The 18,029-nt window shown below is 33.4% G+C and overlaps 1 protein-coding gene and 1 long non-coding RNA gene across 11 annotated transcripts in view; one reads left to right on the top strand and one right to left on the bottom strand.

Moving 5' to 3' along the window:
• WDR17 (WD repeat domain 17) overlaps nt 1-18,029 on the top strand; it is a 120,865-nt gene that overhangs the window by 65,880 nt on the left and 36,956 nt on the right. For 6 of the 10 annotated variants that reach the window (XM_054554739.1, XM_054554742.1, XM_002815309.4 and 3 more), the window contains 6 exons: nt 2,337-2,521; nt 5,336-5,504; nt 7,740-7,831; nt 10,106-10,188; nt 12,197-12,283; nt 17,077-17,241. In XM_054554739.1, coding sequence (XP_054410714.1) covers nt 2,337-2,521; nt 5,336-5,504; nt 7,740-7,831; nt 10,106-10,188; nt 12,197-12,283; nt 17,077-17,241 — 781 coding nt within the window. The remainder of the gene's footprint in view (nt 1-2,336; nt 2,522-5,335; nt 5,505-7,739; nt 7,832-10,105; nt 10,189-12,196; nt 12,284-17,076; nt 17,242-18,029) is intronic. The other 4 variants (XM_054554745.1, XM_054554746.1, XM_054554743.2 and 1 more) reach the window with 1 other exon arrangement.
• The window catches only part of LOC129059149 (uncharacterized), a 55,923-nt gene that overhangs the window by 6,548 nt on the left and 31,346 nt on the right, over nt 1-18,029 (bottom strand). Inside the window, exons 3-4 of the long non-coding RNA XR_008524885.2 lie at nt 6,449-6,634; nt 96-181 (exon numbers count right to left, since the gene is read on the bottom strand). This is a non-coding gene — a long non-coding RNA (uncharacterized LOC129059149). The remainder of the gene's footprint in view (nt 1-95; nt 182-6,448; nt 6,635-18,029) is intronic.

Below are 18,029 nucleotides of genomic sequence, written 5' to 3' on the forward strand. Positions count from 1 at the left end.
TGGCTCATTTAAAATCTGTGCAGTTTACAACAAAGTTAAAACAACCTAAATATTCAAATTATAGGATCTAGAATGCATATTACATATTTGAATACCAGTTGTCACTGGGTTAGTAGTTAGTATTATGGATCTTCTGTGTCTTCTTTATTTCTGTGTATATTTTCTGTATCATTCATTGCCTCTGTAATTAAGAAAAAATAAAATACACTTAATTTATAAAAAGAAAAAATCTGGAAATTTGGGGGAGGTTTAGAATTAGAATTTTTTTCAAATATAAGGGAAAAGTAATAGACTTCCAGTTAAGTCTATCGTGATTACTCTGCATGTTTGGTAGTGTTCCCATTCTGTATAATACATCATAAAAAACACGGGGTAGGGAATTCAGTGATGAAAAATTTAGAGTGATTGTTTCCTTCTTACTCTATATAATATACTAAGTAATTAGCAATGGCTATTCAAAGTAATGTTATTTTGGTGTCTAATTGGTAGGCAATGGCAAGTAGTAGAAAATCTCTATATTTGAACCTATACCCCTTGTACAAAATTGTGAAGTCCCTAATAAATCTAGTGCCTGGAAACTGGAGGGTCTAGAAATATTAGGACTAGAGAAGTAATATGTTGGATGCTGGCTTACTGTTTAGGGATCTTGGAATTTTTTTGTCATTGTTAGTTCCTTTATTTGTTTAGAAGCTTTGAACTGCCATGTCATGGAATGTCTGAAATACCAGATTCTTTTCTTTCATTTTTTTTTCTTACTATAAAAGTAGCCCATGTCCATTAGACAAAGTCAGAAAATATAAAGAATAACATACCAGTCTTGTCATTTTCGAGCAATTCCTTTCAGATTACCTCTTGTTTGACTTCTAGGTTTTTCCCTCAATTTAATATAACAGAAAGTATGGAAAAAGAACAATTGTGAAAATGAAATTTTAAAAAATAAGCATACTCGCTGGATTCTGAAAAGCATGATTTACAAATAGATTGGTGCATAAAAGTTGTCTAACCCACCTATAATGTCAATTAAAGTGTTAGAAAAACCAATGATGGATTATATTAATTTTTAAACAAAATATCAACAAAATTTTAGTGAACCAAATTCATTGCTACCAAATGCCTCTTTTGTCATTTGTAGTTCATTCTAGTTTGGACTTTCTGTAATTCTCAGATTCTGAGAAATGAATATTATCCATAATAAATGAACTAAGAAAAATTGTATTGTATTTTAATTTTAAAAATACTGAGAAATGGCCGGGCGCAGTGGCTCACGCCTGTAATCCCAGCACTTTGGGAGGCCGAGGTGGGCAGATCACAAGGTCAGGAGATAGAGACCATCCTGGCTAACACAGTGAAACCCTGTCTCTACTAAAAATACAAAAAAATTAGCCGGGCGTGGTGACGGGAGCCTGTAGTCCCAGCTACTGGGGAGGCTGAGGCAAGAGAGTGGCGTCAACCCGGGAGGCGGAGCTTGCAGTGAGCCGAGATCGCGCCACTGCAGTCCAGCCTGGGCAACAGAGCGAGACTCCGTCTCAAAAAAAAAAAAAAAAACTGAGAAATATTTTCCATATTCCAGTGTATAATTAATAATAGATTGGTCTCATAATTTACTGTAGTGTCATTATTTTGGATTATGTTTGCAAGAAAATATTTGGATTCACATTCTAAGGAAGAGCTTTTTGGAAGAAGACAAAATATGGGATAAATAATATATAAAAATAAGCACAATGATATTTATGTAATTGAAAGTAGGAGAAATCCAAGTCTATAAACAGTAAAAAGAAAAAACAAACAAAAAAAATCTAGGAAGAAGAAAGAAAATTGAGATGCCAACACAGGTCAGATAGTGTTGTGATTCTTAATTTGTGATAAATTAAAATGAATTATGCATAATCTCAAAAAAATTATTTTCACTGGCTTGGAAATTGTTGGCAGAGTTATTTATATTAAAAGAAAAAATTATATGCATATATGTTTGTGTATGTGGAAGGAGGGAATGAGCTACTATGTCAGTATTTTGAAGGAAGTTTATAATTCAGAAATAATCATGCTGAGCTTTAATTTATGGGGTGATAAGAAACCACATATTCACAACAGATTGTGATTCCTCAACACACTAATTTTCATCTATTTGCTCCATCTGTACTTTAAAATAATATCCAATTTTGTGCTTATATTATCACATTTTTTGGCAATCCCAAAGAACTGCTTATGTGGTAGAAAATATGATCATTGCCTAAAGGGTTTACTGGTACAGATTCTGGTTTTTTTTTTAGTGAAGAATCTTTCTAAATTAAGCTCTGTGGTTTCATTCCAATAGGATTTTTTTCTTCTATTTTTAGTTTCAGTCCAATCTCCAACCAAAAATCATTATACATCCTCAACAAGTGAAGCAGTTCCACCCCCAACTTTGACACAGAATCAAGCATTTTCTCTTCCTCCTGGTCATGCAGTGTGTTGTTTCTTGGATGGTGGAGTTGGACTTTATGATATGGGAGCTAAAAAGTGGGATTTTCTTAGAGACTTGGTATGTATGTAGTCATTCCTCTATTATACATAACACTTTTTTGTGTAAACCCATGATCTTTACTTTTCCCTGTCTGAATATTATTTGAAATTATTTTTGTAAGTAATAATATATTAGAAATTTATTGTAGCTGGTTGAAACATTTTAGGAAATGCATAGAATGATGATAAAACTACTAAAATAACTTTTAACCGCTATACTTTAAAAGTCTTAATGTTTACTTATATTTTATGTACAATGGAAAATTACATAGCTGTAGTATATTTTGGAAGCAAAATGAGAATAGAATGTCCTTTCAAGAGAAAGGACAAGTTGATCTCTGCCAGTTACTCAAAGCCTTATTGTTCCCATTTGTTAATTGAGTAAGGTTGGATTATGTTTTCTAAGATTTGTTTCTATTGTTGAATCGCTATGATACTTAAGTGATTCTATGAATTCTGTTTTTATGATAATTAAGCCCCTATATAAGATAGAATACAACCTCCTTGAGATCCCACCTTTTTGTCCTGGTTGTGTTCTGTGGTACAGCCCCACTACCTAATATAGTATCTGCCACATAGCAAGACTATTAAATTTTGTTGAATGAATGAATGAAGACATGCAATAATACATACTGTGTTGTAATTACTGTTTGTCAAAAACCATCCTCTTTAATTTTCCCTACTTTAGAGTTTCTAAAAATGCCCCTGTCTTTTTCCACTGGTTTGAATTAGACTAATGTGGACATTTAAGAAACCTTTAAATGCTAATTATTTTCCTTTGATCTTAGAAAAAGAATCTAGAGATGTAATTGTCCTTGTAACTGAAGGGAGAGAAAGAATCCGTAGTATTGTATCATTTCAAGACTGCTCATTTAATTTTATCCTCAAATGAAAAAATGATTTATAGCAAAAATATTTTTAAAATAATCTGTAGCTTAATTATTTTTGAATTTTCCTTTTGTAGATATTCATTTGAAGATGACTTAATTTTCTTTTCACTTTAACTTTTCTTTTTATATGAACTCTTTCCTAGTGTGGTAAACTTTTTGTATACTTCAAATTACCATTTGTTTTCAAACAAATTTATGAAAGGGAAGGGAGAAAAACATAAGAATACACTTAAATCTATAAAAAGTTATATTAGTAGAAGAGAAGTCATGCAATCTAAATTCAATAAATTTTCTATGACACTTCATATTAAAGTGTGTTTTACTTAAAATCTATGTTAATTTATAATTCTAATAAATGCTGAATACTAAGTACTAAAAGCCGCTTGATTATAAATTATTTCAGTTGCTTTTCTCACTTTAAAATGTCTGCCAGTCAGAAGGAGGCAGTCATTTTTTCCTTACAGTTTCAATTTTCTTGACACAGATCCAAATTTGAAATTTCTCGAAGTGTTACCAGAAGAAACAACTCTGAACTGCTGTATGTATAAAGCATCTCCAAAGATTCCAGATTACATAGGATGAGAAAAATATTATTAATATTTTTTAAAATCTTACATAATTTTAAAAATCTTATTAATAAACATTCTAAAAGGTGTACTTCCATATGAATATTTGCTCCATTAAAATTAAGAAAAATGCCACAAAATTTTCCTCATCTTACCCACCTTCCTCTTGGTAAGAAGAAAACACAGAAGAAACATTTACAATTTCGTTCTTGCTATGTGAATTTTCATATTTCAAAAAATAAAATTTTAAGGCATAGCAGTGAAATAACATTTAAAACTGCATGTAAGTCCCTGCCTTGATTATGTTCCTAACATTGGAAATGACCACATGGGACAGCTTCAGCCAGGTGAACCAGTGGCTCTAACAACATTTTTACTTGCTAACCCTTGAGATTTTTCTTTCCTTTACCTCCACCTAAAGGAGAAACTTTACAGTACTTTTGTAGTTTCCTAAGGGTTGTGATTTCTGGTATTAATGGAAGTACACAGAGTTTTAAGGACTTTCTTCTCTACCCTTATTCTATTAGTTGAGGACTAGAAAACCCTGTCTTTTTCTTAAACTCCGTCTCTAGATCCCAAATGTTAGTTTCGTTTGCTTAAAGTAGAAATTTCTATTCCCATTCCCCAGCATTTAGAATAGTTGTAATTCTGGCTATTTATGCTGGACTCTTAACGGATTTTCCCAAAGGCCCACAGTAGTTAAGCACTACTTTACTGGTGTATGTTTACATGTATCTGCATATACCACTTTATAGTCTTGTGGGTGTTTGGGATCCAAATCATTGTGTAATGGGAACAAGTATTCAGGTTCCAAAGAATAGACTTGCTAGAAAATTTTGGAACAAGGCTCATTAAAAATTGGGGTTATGCCTGATTCTTCTGTTTCTGTCAAAATTATGAGGTGCTTTTGGAGTATGTTATTAGGATAAAAAAGGAATATTTGCATTAAATGACTTTTAGTTTGAGTTTCATCTTGGTCTTCTATTATAGTGCCAGATGACATATGGTAACTATTAAGAGTTAATTGCTTTATAGATTTCTAGCATAGTATCCTGTAAGTTTAATAAAAATAGAAAATATCTTTTGCACTGAATTTAAATTGAAAAGTGAGACTTCTGAACATCTTTGAGTTTAGTTGCTGATTTGAGGAACCGTGGTTGACTAAAATCTAGGTCTGTACAAAATAATGCAGTAATGGCACAGAGAACATTCAATCACTGTAGTGATTCCAGTTTTCTGTTTTTCTTGCCTATATATTTTTGCATTAATATTTGGAAAACCATATACATGTGTCGATTTGAGTATACATTGTGGTTCGTCTATTAATAATGTGAATTTTCCTCAATAATTATGACTTTTTTTATGCCATATTCCTAGGGACATGTGGAAACTATCTTTGACTGCAAATTCAAACCTGATGATCCTAATCTTTTAGCAACAGCTTCATTTGATGGCACTATAAAAGTCTGGGATATAAACACATTAACAGCAGTGTACACATCCCCGGGTAATGAAGGTGTTATTTATTCCCTTTCTTGGGCTCCAGGTAAGAGATATTTTATTGAAATTAGGAATACAATGAAATGGCTTTTTAAAGTTTTATTTTCATTTGAGTTACTTTCTTCCTCTTGATCTCATCTTGTTCTTAAATGAATGTAGAGCAAATTAGTGTGAACATATTTGTTGATTCTCTTTTTGCAAGGTTTAAGAAGAGTCTATCTGCAGAGGCACTTTGATTCCTGGTTTCCTCTATATAACAAGTCATATAGAAAAACCACAGTAAATCAGGATTATCTTTACCCGTCTAATATTAGTTGTATTTCTATAGCTATGCCTTTAAAAGTATAATACAATTTACATGATAGAAGTTTTCTGGAAAGTTTTAATGTAAATCCTGTTTATGGTTATATATCAAGTAACAGTTCACTTGTAACCATGTAATTCTGTATTAATTCCACCTTTGAAGTATTGAAGAACTTTTATGCCATCATAAGATCTTATCTCTGATCTTAGATGCCACCTTACACCTTGCTGTACATATAAAGGAGAGATGTCCTATGAAACCTCTGACATTTTCTCCCAAAACACTATTTCCCCATAACAAATAATTTCACACACCTATATGAATTTTTCACTTTTAAAGTATATGTAATGGTTTACTTATTTGGCTTAATAGTAATATATTAGTTCAATACATGTAATGTGGATGTAGCTCATCCTTATTTTTAAAATTATTTCTTCATACACAGGGATTCTTAACTTTGAATATTTGGGCCTCCAAGCGTTTTATATTTCATCAGCGAGTTTGAGAATCTCTGAGAAATTTATGAATAATTTTTAGTGTGTGTGTATATATGCCTATATCTGTCAAAGAGTATCTTAGTACTCAGATTTTCAGAGTTTCATGATATGAAAAAGGTTAAGGACCACTGCTTTATGTATCCTTCATCTCCTACAATGAGGAGAATTATAGAAAAAGGTTTTACTTACAACTCTTAATGACAATGTTTGTCCTTTAAGCAGAACATAACTGAGCCTATTCTCTTGATTATTGCAGTATGCACCTCCACTGTAGGTTAACTTGGCTAGCAATATAGGAATTGGACCAGCCAGTGCAGTCACCTTGCACTAGAGCTCATATTAGTTGAATACTCTTCATCCTACAAAAGTATTTGTCTGAAACATAAAACATAAATAAAACTTATGACTGTAAAAACTATTGTTTCAAATCATAACACAGAAGATCTAATCTGACTTATAGCATTCTTTCACTCTCTACATTGAGAATTTGCATCAAGAAAGTAAAAATGTTAGAAAATGGAAATTCTGTCATTTTCTGTTATGTGATTACTGGTGAATCATGACTTTGAGGTAAGTGGGGATGATATTTAAAAGATAAATGAGGGTTGACAAGGATGGAAATAGAGTAGGATATAGATAATTACATAATTTCCTCTGTATCTTAGCACAGATACCAGACGAAAAGAAAAAAAATGCAAATAAATTTTGAAACATATTCCCAATAATTTAAGAACCCCAAAAGGAGAGCAGTATAAAAATGTTAGAAATATGATGAGAACATTTTTAATGTGTATAATCATTTATCATTAAGTAGTTTCTCCATATTTTTACTCCTAGATAGCAGATAACAGCTGCTGCTTTGTTCTGATGGAGAAAACCTCTTCTTTCACTGTCTTGCAAAAGGCACTTATTTAAGTCCTTGACCATCTACTCACTTAGCAGTAGTTTCATTTTCACAAGTATTTTTTATTTCTTAAAACAGAAAGCATTGTTTATGTTTTTATGGAGAAACTGTATTTTTCCTGTGATCTGTTCATAGAAATACTTTCATAACCATGAAAATACTGCTAGATAATCATGGAAATATGAATACTGACTGAATATATAATATTGAGGAATTATTGTTAATATTCATGATAGTTTGGTCTTGATCAACAAAGAAGTCCCTGTCTTTTAGAGATGCATACTGAAGTTTTTATGGATGAAATAATATGATGTCAGAGATTTACTCCAAATAAATTCAGCAGATGCTATAAACAGAACAAGATTGGCCATATTTTGATAATTGTTGAAGCTGTGCAATGGATACATTAACTTTATTATTTTGTCTATATTTTTATACAGTTAATAATTTCCATTATAAAAAATTAAAGAACTAGTTTGCAAATCTCAGTTCTTACATTTTCACAAGTTACATTTTTTAAAAGAATTACATTTGTGGGAAACACTTAGTATAATGTCTAACAAATTGTTTCCTAAGGTGGTTTAAATTGTATTGCTGGGGGAACTTCCCGAAATGGTGCTTTTATTTGGAATGTTCAAAAGGGCAAAATTATACAAAGATTTAATGAGGTAAGATTTATTTATTGCTACTTAATAATATAATGTTTTATACTATTTTGTATTTTGTAAATATTTTCATTTCTTAATATAATATTACTTAATAATCAGGTGGTATGTGTGTTCTCTCAATTAGAAGAAAATCCTAGAGAATACTCACATACTAAAATGAATTCTGAAAATTGTAGCTGAGTCACCTGAAGTTGCATTAGAGAGTCAAAGGAATTTTTGAGTCATCCTCCACAAAATCTAGGCAAATACTAAATAATAGGAGGAAGACTAAACTCAAAGCAAGTCTCAAATTATAGTCCTGGTTCTGTTATTAATTAGCTCTTGACATAAGGAGAATCATTTTATTGCCCTAAACCTGTTTCTTCACCTAAAAAATGATGAAGGTGGATTATATAGTTTCTTAGATTTTCTTCCAGTTTTCAAATTCAATTATTCCATGAAGAGCCTTAGAACCTGCTCTCTTGTATTTGTAGCATCATAGATTTTATTTCTCCTTTGTCTTGGAGTTATATTGTCATCCCATATTTTACTGAGTTCCATTAATATTTGAAAAATACGTATGACCTGATTACAAAATATTAGGTATGAATCAGGGGAAAATGATCTAAGATTGTCTGTGTCTTGAAATTTCATTTATTTTAGATGATTACTATTGAAGCTTATTAAATATATAATTTCTTTGAAAATTGCTTATATATTTGGGGTTTTAAAAACATTTATACAGAGAGTATTATCCCTTTGAAGATGCTCCTTAGTAGTCCTGCTCCCCCACTACTTGTAGTAGTGTAGCAAATGCAGAGCTTTTATGAAAACTTTAGGGACCACTGTGAGCAATTTTGCACTCAAAAAAGGAAACGACAGAGGATTATAAAAATTACATCCTTTCCTTTCTCTACATATAACACAATACCCTTTCAGTTTAGCAATGCCCCAACCTGCCATCTTCCCTCCCATCACCAAAACAACAATTTATTCCATAATAAATAGTGGATTATAAGAAGAGATGAGCCTAAAAATGAAACTTATGGTCTAGATTCAAAAAAGTGTATATCTTTACTTATTAGATCTGTTGATTTCTTCTTATGGCATCTTGGCAACTTGGAATCTCACATATCTGCCCACTAGTACCTAAACACTTCCAGCCTGATTGTGGAAACCCAGCATTTTAGTATCAAGGACATGTCTTGTATTTCTTTATGTCTTTCCCAACATTCACTAGTGAAATTGCTTAAATCCTGTGTCATAAATAAGGGAAAAATTAACAATGCCAGCGTTAATTAACTAAGCTACGTGTGTTCCACAGAAAGAATTATGGGATAGTAGGGAGTCATAAATGCAATTTTCATGGGAATAAATGAAGCTGACAGAAGGCCTCCACCCTATAAACTGAATGAATAAAGGGACTAGTCCCATTTTTAAATCTGCCTGCATAAGTCTACCCTCCTTGATCCCCAAAGAGGTAAAACAGCAAACTGGGGATTGCTTTAAGAAGTTAAAACTATATTTACACAGCAACCTTAAGCTACAAGATAAAAAGTCACTTTAGTTTCCCCTTAATGGAATTTAAGTACTATATAAAGTAGAACTGTTTTTAATTAAAATTTAGAAATGGGTTGATTACAACTTTTATTTACTGATCACACCATTGATGAATGACATTCTCATGTGTAATATATTACTTCCAGTTTTAAAAATTCTTATAATTCCATCTATTAACTATATCCCCTGGCCCTTCCTCAGTCCTAGAAAGCAGAGAATCAAGCAAATATGAAGTGATTTATTATAGGAATAACGTGAAATCTATTCTGATTTCTTTATAAAATAGAACTTTGAAACTTAGAGAAACAACCAATAATAACTGCTTGCAACATTTCTTATACTGTGGTTGAAGTAGCACTGTGTTTGGAAGCAGATAGATAACTGTTTTCATCACCATACTGGTACTCATGGGAAAAGGCATTAAGCAGAGCTTAATTCTACAGATGACTTAAGAAGGACATTTTGACTCTTTACCTTGTATCCAACAAAAAGAAATGGAGCCACCTGATTTATGTCTTAAAACAACAGATTGGTATCTTAAAACACTTTTAAATTGTGACAGCTTTAGACATTTTTAAAGTATATATTCAGGTTTCTACTCTTGACAGTAATGCCTCTGTTAGTGTCATCTAAAGCACATTCCTAATAGAAAAGTAATACTTAGAAGAAGTAAATATATAAGAGAAAAAAGGGGTGAATTATTTCTTATTGATAGGTATTTTACATTTTTTGAAGCATGGAACAAATGGAATATTCTGCATTGCCTGGAGTCATAAAGATTCTAAAAGAATAGCAACCTGCAGCAGTGATGGTTTCTGGTAAGTACTATGTATGATACATGATATGAAATTACACTGTTTATAAAGCACTCATCTGATCATTCCAACTGTGTATCAGTGAGATTTCATTTGTACAGTTCTACCAACTCTCAGAAGCATTATTTTTAAGCCCATATAGGCACATACTATATTGCTATGATGTATCATTAATAAATAACAATTCAAGGGTATTTAAAATTTGTTTAATGAGCCATTCAATTGCTTTCTCAGTGAAAATACTACTTGAATTATTATGAAAAGACTCATTTCTTTGCCTCAAAGAAACTTTAAAGACTTTTCACAGTCTTAATAATTATCATCACATTGTTTGGAGAGTCGTATTTCAGTTTCACAGCTGATTCAGCAGATACTAAGTGCTGTAAAAACTTGTTTACAGTTTTGTAGATGCTTTTATTTATAAAGGGTTAAAAAGCCTTTGCAAGGAGAAATAAGGTCATGCATGTGGGAAATGCCGTTTGTTAGGAAATAACTTCACTAATCCTGTTTTAGAAGTATGTGCTTTCTTAATTCTGTTAAGTTCCAGAAATAAGTAAGTTTTCAAATAAAAATATGTAAGGAAAAAATGCCTGGTTTAAAAAACTTTTTAAAATCAGATGCTCCTCCCCTGTATCTGGTCTATGGGTATAGCCATCTTCGATAGGTGGACAGGTGGTATAGACACTCATAGTTCTTGAGAATACAGAAGTTGTTAGGTTTTGCTAAACCCACTCCAGTCTTCTCATCCTCACTTCTTAATTTCAGTAGAAAAGACAGTAGTTGTGGAAACCAAAGATCCTTACCGGGAAGTTAAAATTTTCAGAAACAACAATATTAGTGATTTTTTTTTTCCTTGAAAGGAACTATGTGCTAATTGGTAAATACCAAAATACAAAAGCACCTAAGAGTTTTTTGATTAAGTGATACAAAATTAGTTTGACCATGTATTTCAGGGCATTATTTATTTGACAGATATCACATTCAGTGACTAAACACCTGTAAGCATAAGTCACCATTACTCCCCAGTAACCTCAAAAGTGTTGGTGGGCCTAATAACATTTAAGACAGTCTTTTCCATAGACTTCTAAAACTTCATAATACATTAATTAGTACACACTTTTTTTCTAATTGAATCAATAGCTTTTGCATTGTGGTAATACTAGACTAGGGTAGTAGAGCTTTTATTTTTGCAGTTAAATTATATAGAATCCTTTTCTGATGGCAGGGGGTGGGGGATCATCTCTGAATTTTAGTTACATTACTGAGAATAAACAAGGAAAAGTTATAACTTAATGTCTTGGTTTTGCTGCAATAGTACATAAACCCAACTTCATAAATAGTTGTTTTAAACACTATAAATTTTGAACTACCACATTTTGAAGCTAAAAATTTAATGTATATGTTAGTTATATGATTATGTTTTAAAATGTATTCGACTATGTTTTCCTCAATTTAAAAAAATTCTATAAGAAAAAGGGTTTTTGTTGTTTTTCCATCGCTCAGGCTGGAGTGCAGTGGCACAATCCCAGCTCACTGCAACCTTCACCTCCTGGGTTCAAGTGATTCTCCTGCCTCAGCCTCCTGAGTAGCTGAGACCACAGGTGTGCACCACCACGCCTGGCTACTTTTTTTGTATTTTTTGGTAGAGATGTGGTTTCACCATGTTGGCCAGGCTGGTCTTGAACTCCCGACCTCAAGTGATCCACCCGCCTCGACCTCCCCAAGTGCTGGGATTATAGGCATGAGCCACCGTGCCCGGCCAAGAAAATAGTTTTTAAATCAAAATTTATTACCTTCTATTAATTGTAGGTTACCATAATTAATATTAAGAGTTGCAAATATACTCATAATTGGTAACATTTATACAGTACTTTCAAAAGTTCTTTGTGCTTTGTAGACAAAATCTCTATCCTGGAATATTTCTATTTGAAATTTACAATTCTGACTTTGTTTCCTTGAATAATGTATTTAGAATGTTGTTTTTCTATTAACATATTATAATTAATTCTAGTATTATTCGAACAATCGATGGTAAAGTGCTACACAAATATAAACATCCAGCTGCAGTGTTTGGTTGTGATTGGAGCCAAAACAATAAGTAAGTGTTCTTTTCCTGAAATAAATAATAACTACATTTTGGAAATTTTAAATAATCATAAAGTTTGGTGCTATTTCCAAAGGTAATATCTATCACTCTATTTATACAATATCCCCTTTGCCTAGCAAATGAGAAACAGCCTTGTAGTTGCTCATTTATTTTAGTTATTTTTATTCCATGAAGTTTTTACATGATTTACAAATATTGATTTCCTACTCTCAAAAAAACTTTCTAATACTTAGGAAAAAAAAATAATGCTAACTAATGAAAAATGGAAATGAGTCCATTGCATGTATGGCTTCTATCATAGAAATGTGGCCCTTTTTTTAATCTCACTTAGGAATCTGTGCGATGCCAGTGTTCCACTGTGACTTTGCATTGTCCCCCACCCGATGCTAATGCCTCTGGCACTGGGTAATTTTCCACGATGTGGAACTTAAGTGCCTGGTTTTGAAAGGTCGATCTTGTTTGACAGCCGAGTATTTATCATGTAAAAATCAGCTTAGATTTAAAATTACGTCCAAGTCAAATCTCCACTAAAATTAGACCTTTAACTCATTGCATTTCCTAGAATATTGTGTTTCAAGCCTCTTTTAATGGGATAACAATTATATCTAAAAATTCAAAGTTATTTAAGATATTGTCAAAAACAATGTGAATTATGTTATTTCATATGAAATGTGGGAAATATAGATTAAGGTACTGAAGCCTAATTATGCTTGTGTTCAGAGTCAAATCACACATTTTACAAAATGATAGACCTATGTATTTCCTCCATTAAGTGCAGAAGAATGTGTAAAAAACACTGTTTTTTGTGGGTTTTTTGGGGATGTAGTTTCGCTTTTGCTGCCCAGGCTGGAGTGCAATGGCACGATCTCAGCTCACAGCAACCTCCACCTCCTGGGTTCAAGTGATTCTCCTGCCTCAGACTCCTGAGTAGCTGGGATTACAGGCATGCGCCACCACGCCCAGCTAATTTTGTATTTTTAGTAGAGATGGGGTTTCTCCATTTTGGTCAGGCTGGTCTCGAATTCCCGACCTCAGGTGATCCACCCGCCTTGGCCTCCCAAAGTGCTGGGATTACAGGCGTGAGCCACCACACCCGGCTTTACACGCTGTTAAGGTTATATGCAAAATAAGCTCACTATCAGCTCATCCCCAGTATTTCCTATCTCAGTGGCCAATATTGCTAACAAGGAAAACTGCTAAAGCCAGAATCCTTAGCCTTTTCTTTTACACCTTTTTATATCTCACTTTCTGTTTTCAATCAGCCACCAATTCCTGTAATTTTCTCTGTCTAAATATTCATCTTGGCCAGGTATGGTGGCTCATGCCTCTAATTCAAGCACTTGGGAAGCTGAGGCCAGAGGGTCACTTGAGCTCAGGAGTTCAATACCAGCCTGGGCAACATAGTAAGACTTCATCTCTTAAAAAAAAAAAAAAAAAAAAAAAAAAAAAAACAGTGAAAAAATTCGTCAAACTGGTGGGGCACACTTGTAGTCACAGCTCCTCGGGAGGCTGAGGTGGGAGGATGGGTTGAGCCTAGGAGGTCGAGGCTGCAGTAAGCCATGATTGTGCCACTGCACTGCAGCCTGGGTGATAGAGCCAGACCCTGTTTCAAATTTAAAAGAAAAAAATTATAAATACTCCTTTTTTTCCTAACCATCAACTTGCCACTAAACCAATAACATTTGGGTTTTTTTAGAGTCCTGCAGAAACCTTCTAAGTCAGTTCTACAGTTTACACCCTTTATCATCACCTCCTCTCTCTCTACCCCACCTCTCCATGCTGCAGTCAGAATGAACATTTAAGACACAGAGCTGAGCACACCATTCTACTGCTTAAATCTTCCAATACTTTCCCATTAACTGCAGGATAAAATGAAAACTTTTAGCAAGCACTACAAGAAGGTCCCTGAATAATCTTTTTCCTATTTTATTAATCTCATTCCCAGGCTTGCTTTCCCTTACTCCTTGCATCCAGCCACACTCACTTTCAGTTTATGGAACTAGCCATCTGATTTTCACCCCAAGGTTCACTTATACTGGCCCCCTTACCTAGGATTCTGTTTCCCACCCTACACCACATACCCTACCTGGGTGGGACATAAATAACTGTTATCCATCCTTCAGCTTTCAGCTCAAAAACCACAGAAAAGTATTTCTTGACCCCCATATGAAGTAAGTTTCCCATATAATATGCCTTTGGAGCACTTAATATAATAAAATTAAATTTTATTTGTTGCCTGGTTGCATATTGGCTGTCTCACCCTCTGAAATGTAAGCCCTATGAGATCGCCAACTATGTTATCTGTGTTAAACAGCATATTCTTAGCAAAACAGAGTTGCTGACCCTCACTGCGCCTTGAAAAAAGGAGATGTTCAATAAATATTTGTTGAATATGCAAATGAATAGAATTACCTTGTATCTGACTAATAGAACAGTTCCACATTCTTATTTCTCTGTTTTATAGAGTTAATAACCCATTTGGCCAGTTGAAATAAAAGCTATATATTAATATAATGTGTTTAGTTAGTTAAGAAAGCTATATTTTCTTTTTTTTCATTTTTTTTATTATTATTATACTTTAGGTATATCTCCCAATGCTATCCCTCCCCCCTCCCCCCACCCCACAACAGTCCCCAGAGTGTGATGTTCCCCTTCCTGTGTCCATGTGTTCTCATTGTTCAATTCCCATCTATGAGTGAGAATATGTGGTGTTTGGTTTTTTGTCCTTGCGATAGTTTACTGAGAATGATGATTTCCAATTTCATCCATGTCCCTACAAAGGACATGAACTCATCATTTTTTATGGCTACATAGTATTCCATGGTGTATATGTGCCACATTTTCTTAATCCAGTCTATCATTGTTGGACATTTGGGTTGGTTCCAAGTCTTTGCTATTGTGAATAATGCTGCAATAAACGTACGTGTGCATGTGTCTTTATAGCAGCATGATTTACAGTCCTTTGGGTATATACCCAGTAATGGGATGGCTGGGTCAAATGGTATTTCTAGTTCTAGATCCCTGAGGAATCGCCACACTGACTTCCACAATGGTTGAACTAGTTTACAGTCCCACCAACAGTGTCAAAGTGTTCCTATTTCTCCACATCCTCTCTAGCACCTGTTGTTTCCTGATTTTTTAATGATTGCCATTCTAACTGGTGTGAGATGGTATCTCATTGTGGTTTTGATTTGCATTTCTCTGATGGCCAGTGATGGTGAGCGTTTTTTCATGTATTTTTTGGCTGCATAAATGTCTTCTTTTGAGAAGTGTCTGTTCATGTCCTTCGCCCACTTTTTGATGGGGTTGTTTGTTTTTAAGAAAGCTATATTTTCAAATGACACTGGAAGTCCTTTATATTTAACTATTATGCTTACCACCAAGAATACCTAATAAACTTCATTTTTAATTTTAACAACCTTTTAAAATGTTTTAATTGCTGTATTCATATTCCACTTAGTGTCTTAGTAGGTAAGTGAACCTTGAACATACTGAAGTTTATTTATAAGGTGTCTCTGACTGTATAATTTAGATATCTTTATGTGCATTCTTTAAATGTTTATGATATCATTTCTAAGACTTTATATTTATGTATCTGTATATACATATATATGAATATACTGATATGTACATGTAAATATATATATATATGCAAATTATATTTTCCCAAATGTAGAAACTGTCTTGTTTATCAGTGGATCTTGAGAAGATGTAATCTGCACACTTACAGATTGGCATGCCAGTTTGTAAACTGCCATATTTCTACATGTGGGCTTAAATAAATATAAGTATTATAACCCATGTGACAAAATCAACAGTTTGAAGTTTTGAAAGGGTTTTGATGACAGTTGAGATCCACAGTGTGTAACTGTCTTTCTTTATGTTTAGCATGTGGAGACTGTTTATATGATGGTTAGAGTAGATGTTCCTCAAGTAGACTATTCTGGCAGGTCCGTGATTTCCACAGGTCTGCCTAGTACTCATAATTCCTTTCCTAGCAGTATTCCAAGTTTGATCACGAAGGTACAAGTAGTTGCTTAGCTTATTCTCACTATTGTGAGAATAATGAGCAAAGAACATTAAAGTATAAGTAGTTGCTTAGCTTATTCTCACTATTGTGAGAATAATGAGCAAAGAACATTAAAAGATCATATTCTATTTCCAGGGGCTTCATAGTTGTATCAAACAGTTAAAGCATCTTAAAGAAGGAAAGCCATCAAAAAGGAATGGAAAACAGGACCTTGACTTCCTGTCCAGTCAGACAACCCTGGTCTGCAGGGAGCTTTTCCAGAAAACTTTCAGTGAGAATACTGTTGTTTGTGCGCATGCCACAAAAACAATCTAACAACTGGGCTAAGGCATGTAATAATAATTTGCCCACCAGCAAGTAAGCAAACGTCATCACTCACCATTTGGGATGCTTTTTAAGACCTAAGTGTTGCAAAATGTAAAGTTTGAGAAAAATTCAGAAAATTATGAGTCTGGTCATCTTGAAAAAGAACTTATAGAAATAGAAATACCGTTACCTCTGACCTAAAATAAATAAAATAAAAATTCAACCAATTAAAGGAAAACACAGAAAGAAAGTCTTTCCATACTGGTGCAGTTTCTGTAAATGAGCAGTAGCGTGATTATACATGATTTTTTACATATGTAAGTTTTTAGTCTAACTTCACTAAGGAAGCAAAAATTCTACTTTTAGAAATTAGAACTATGGTATACCTTTAATTATTAGTTATATATCATATTTATCCTATGTCAATATTCCATTGATGATATTTCAGAGACATGATAGCCACTGGCTGTGAAGACACAAATGTTCGTGTTTATTATGTAGCCACCAGCTCAGATCAACCATTGAAAGTATTTAGTGGGCATACAGCAAAAGTGTTTCATGTTAAATGGTCTCCTCTGAGAGAGGGAATTCTTTGCAGTGGTTCTGATGATGGGTATGTATTTTTGGATTCTAATTTTCTAGTCCTTAAAATCATAAGCTTATATTTTCCTAGAAATGTACATATTTATAGGAGATATATATACAGAGTCTCCCTCTGTCACCCAGGCTGGAATGCAGTGGCGTGATCTTGGTTTACTGCAATCTCCACCTCCCAGGTTCAAGTGATTCTCCTGCCTCAGCCTCCCGAGTAGCTGGGAACCACAGATTTAGTATTGAATGATTAAGCATTTTCATTGAATTTTTGGCATAAATCCAAATTTAATAAGATAAATAATTAGGAGATTTCTGTAGGTTATGACTTGAAATAAGTCAGAATGGTAGGGAAATCAGTTATACTGCCATACTCATGGCAGAACTCACAGATGCTGCGCTTCAGCCTGGAGAGCCTCAGACATTCATTTGCAGTGGGGCCTATAAAAGCCTTTCTTGGGTTTGACCAAAAAACATGCATTGGGACTTCAAAGCCTAACTACCTAACATGTCATAAAAGGAAAGACACCTATTCTAGTGGTCCCTACAATAACATTAAATTATTTTGATACAAATCCCTTTAATGTATTCTTATTTATGAAAGTATATCAAATGTAAAATATTTAAATGTTAGCATATATAAGAAATTAGCAACAAAATTTTTAGATTGTAATATACTTTGATATATTGTCATGTACAAGCTTAAGAGGACAAAGAAGAAATGAAAAAAATTTTTTTTTTGAGACAGTCTCGCTGTGTCGCCAGGCTGGAGTGCAGTGGCATGATCTCAGCTCACTGCAACCTCCGCCT

This window comes from Pongo abelii, chromosome 3 (assembly GCF_028885655.2).
Source record: "Pongo abelii isolate AG06213 chromosome 3, NHGRI_mPonAbe1-v2.0_pri, whole genome shotgun sequence".
NCBI classification, from domain to species: domain Eukaryota; kingdom Metazoa; phylum Chordata; class Mammalia; order Primates; family Hominidae; genus Pongo; species Pongo abelii.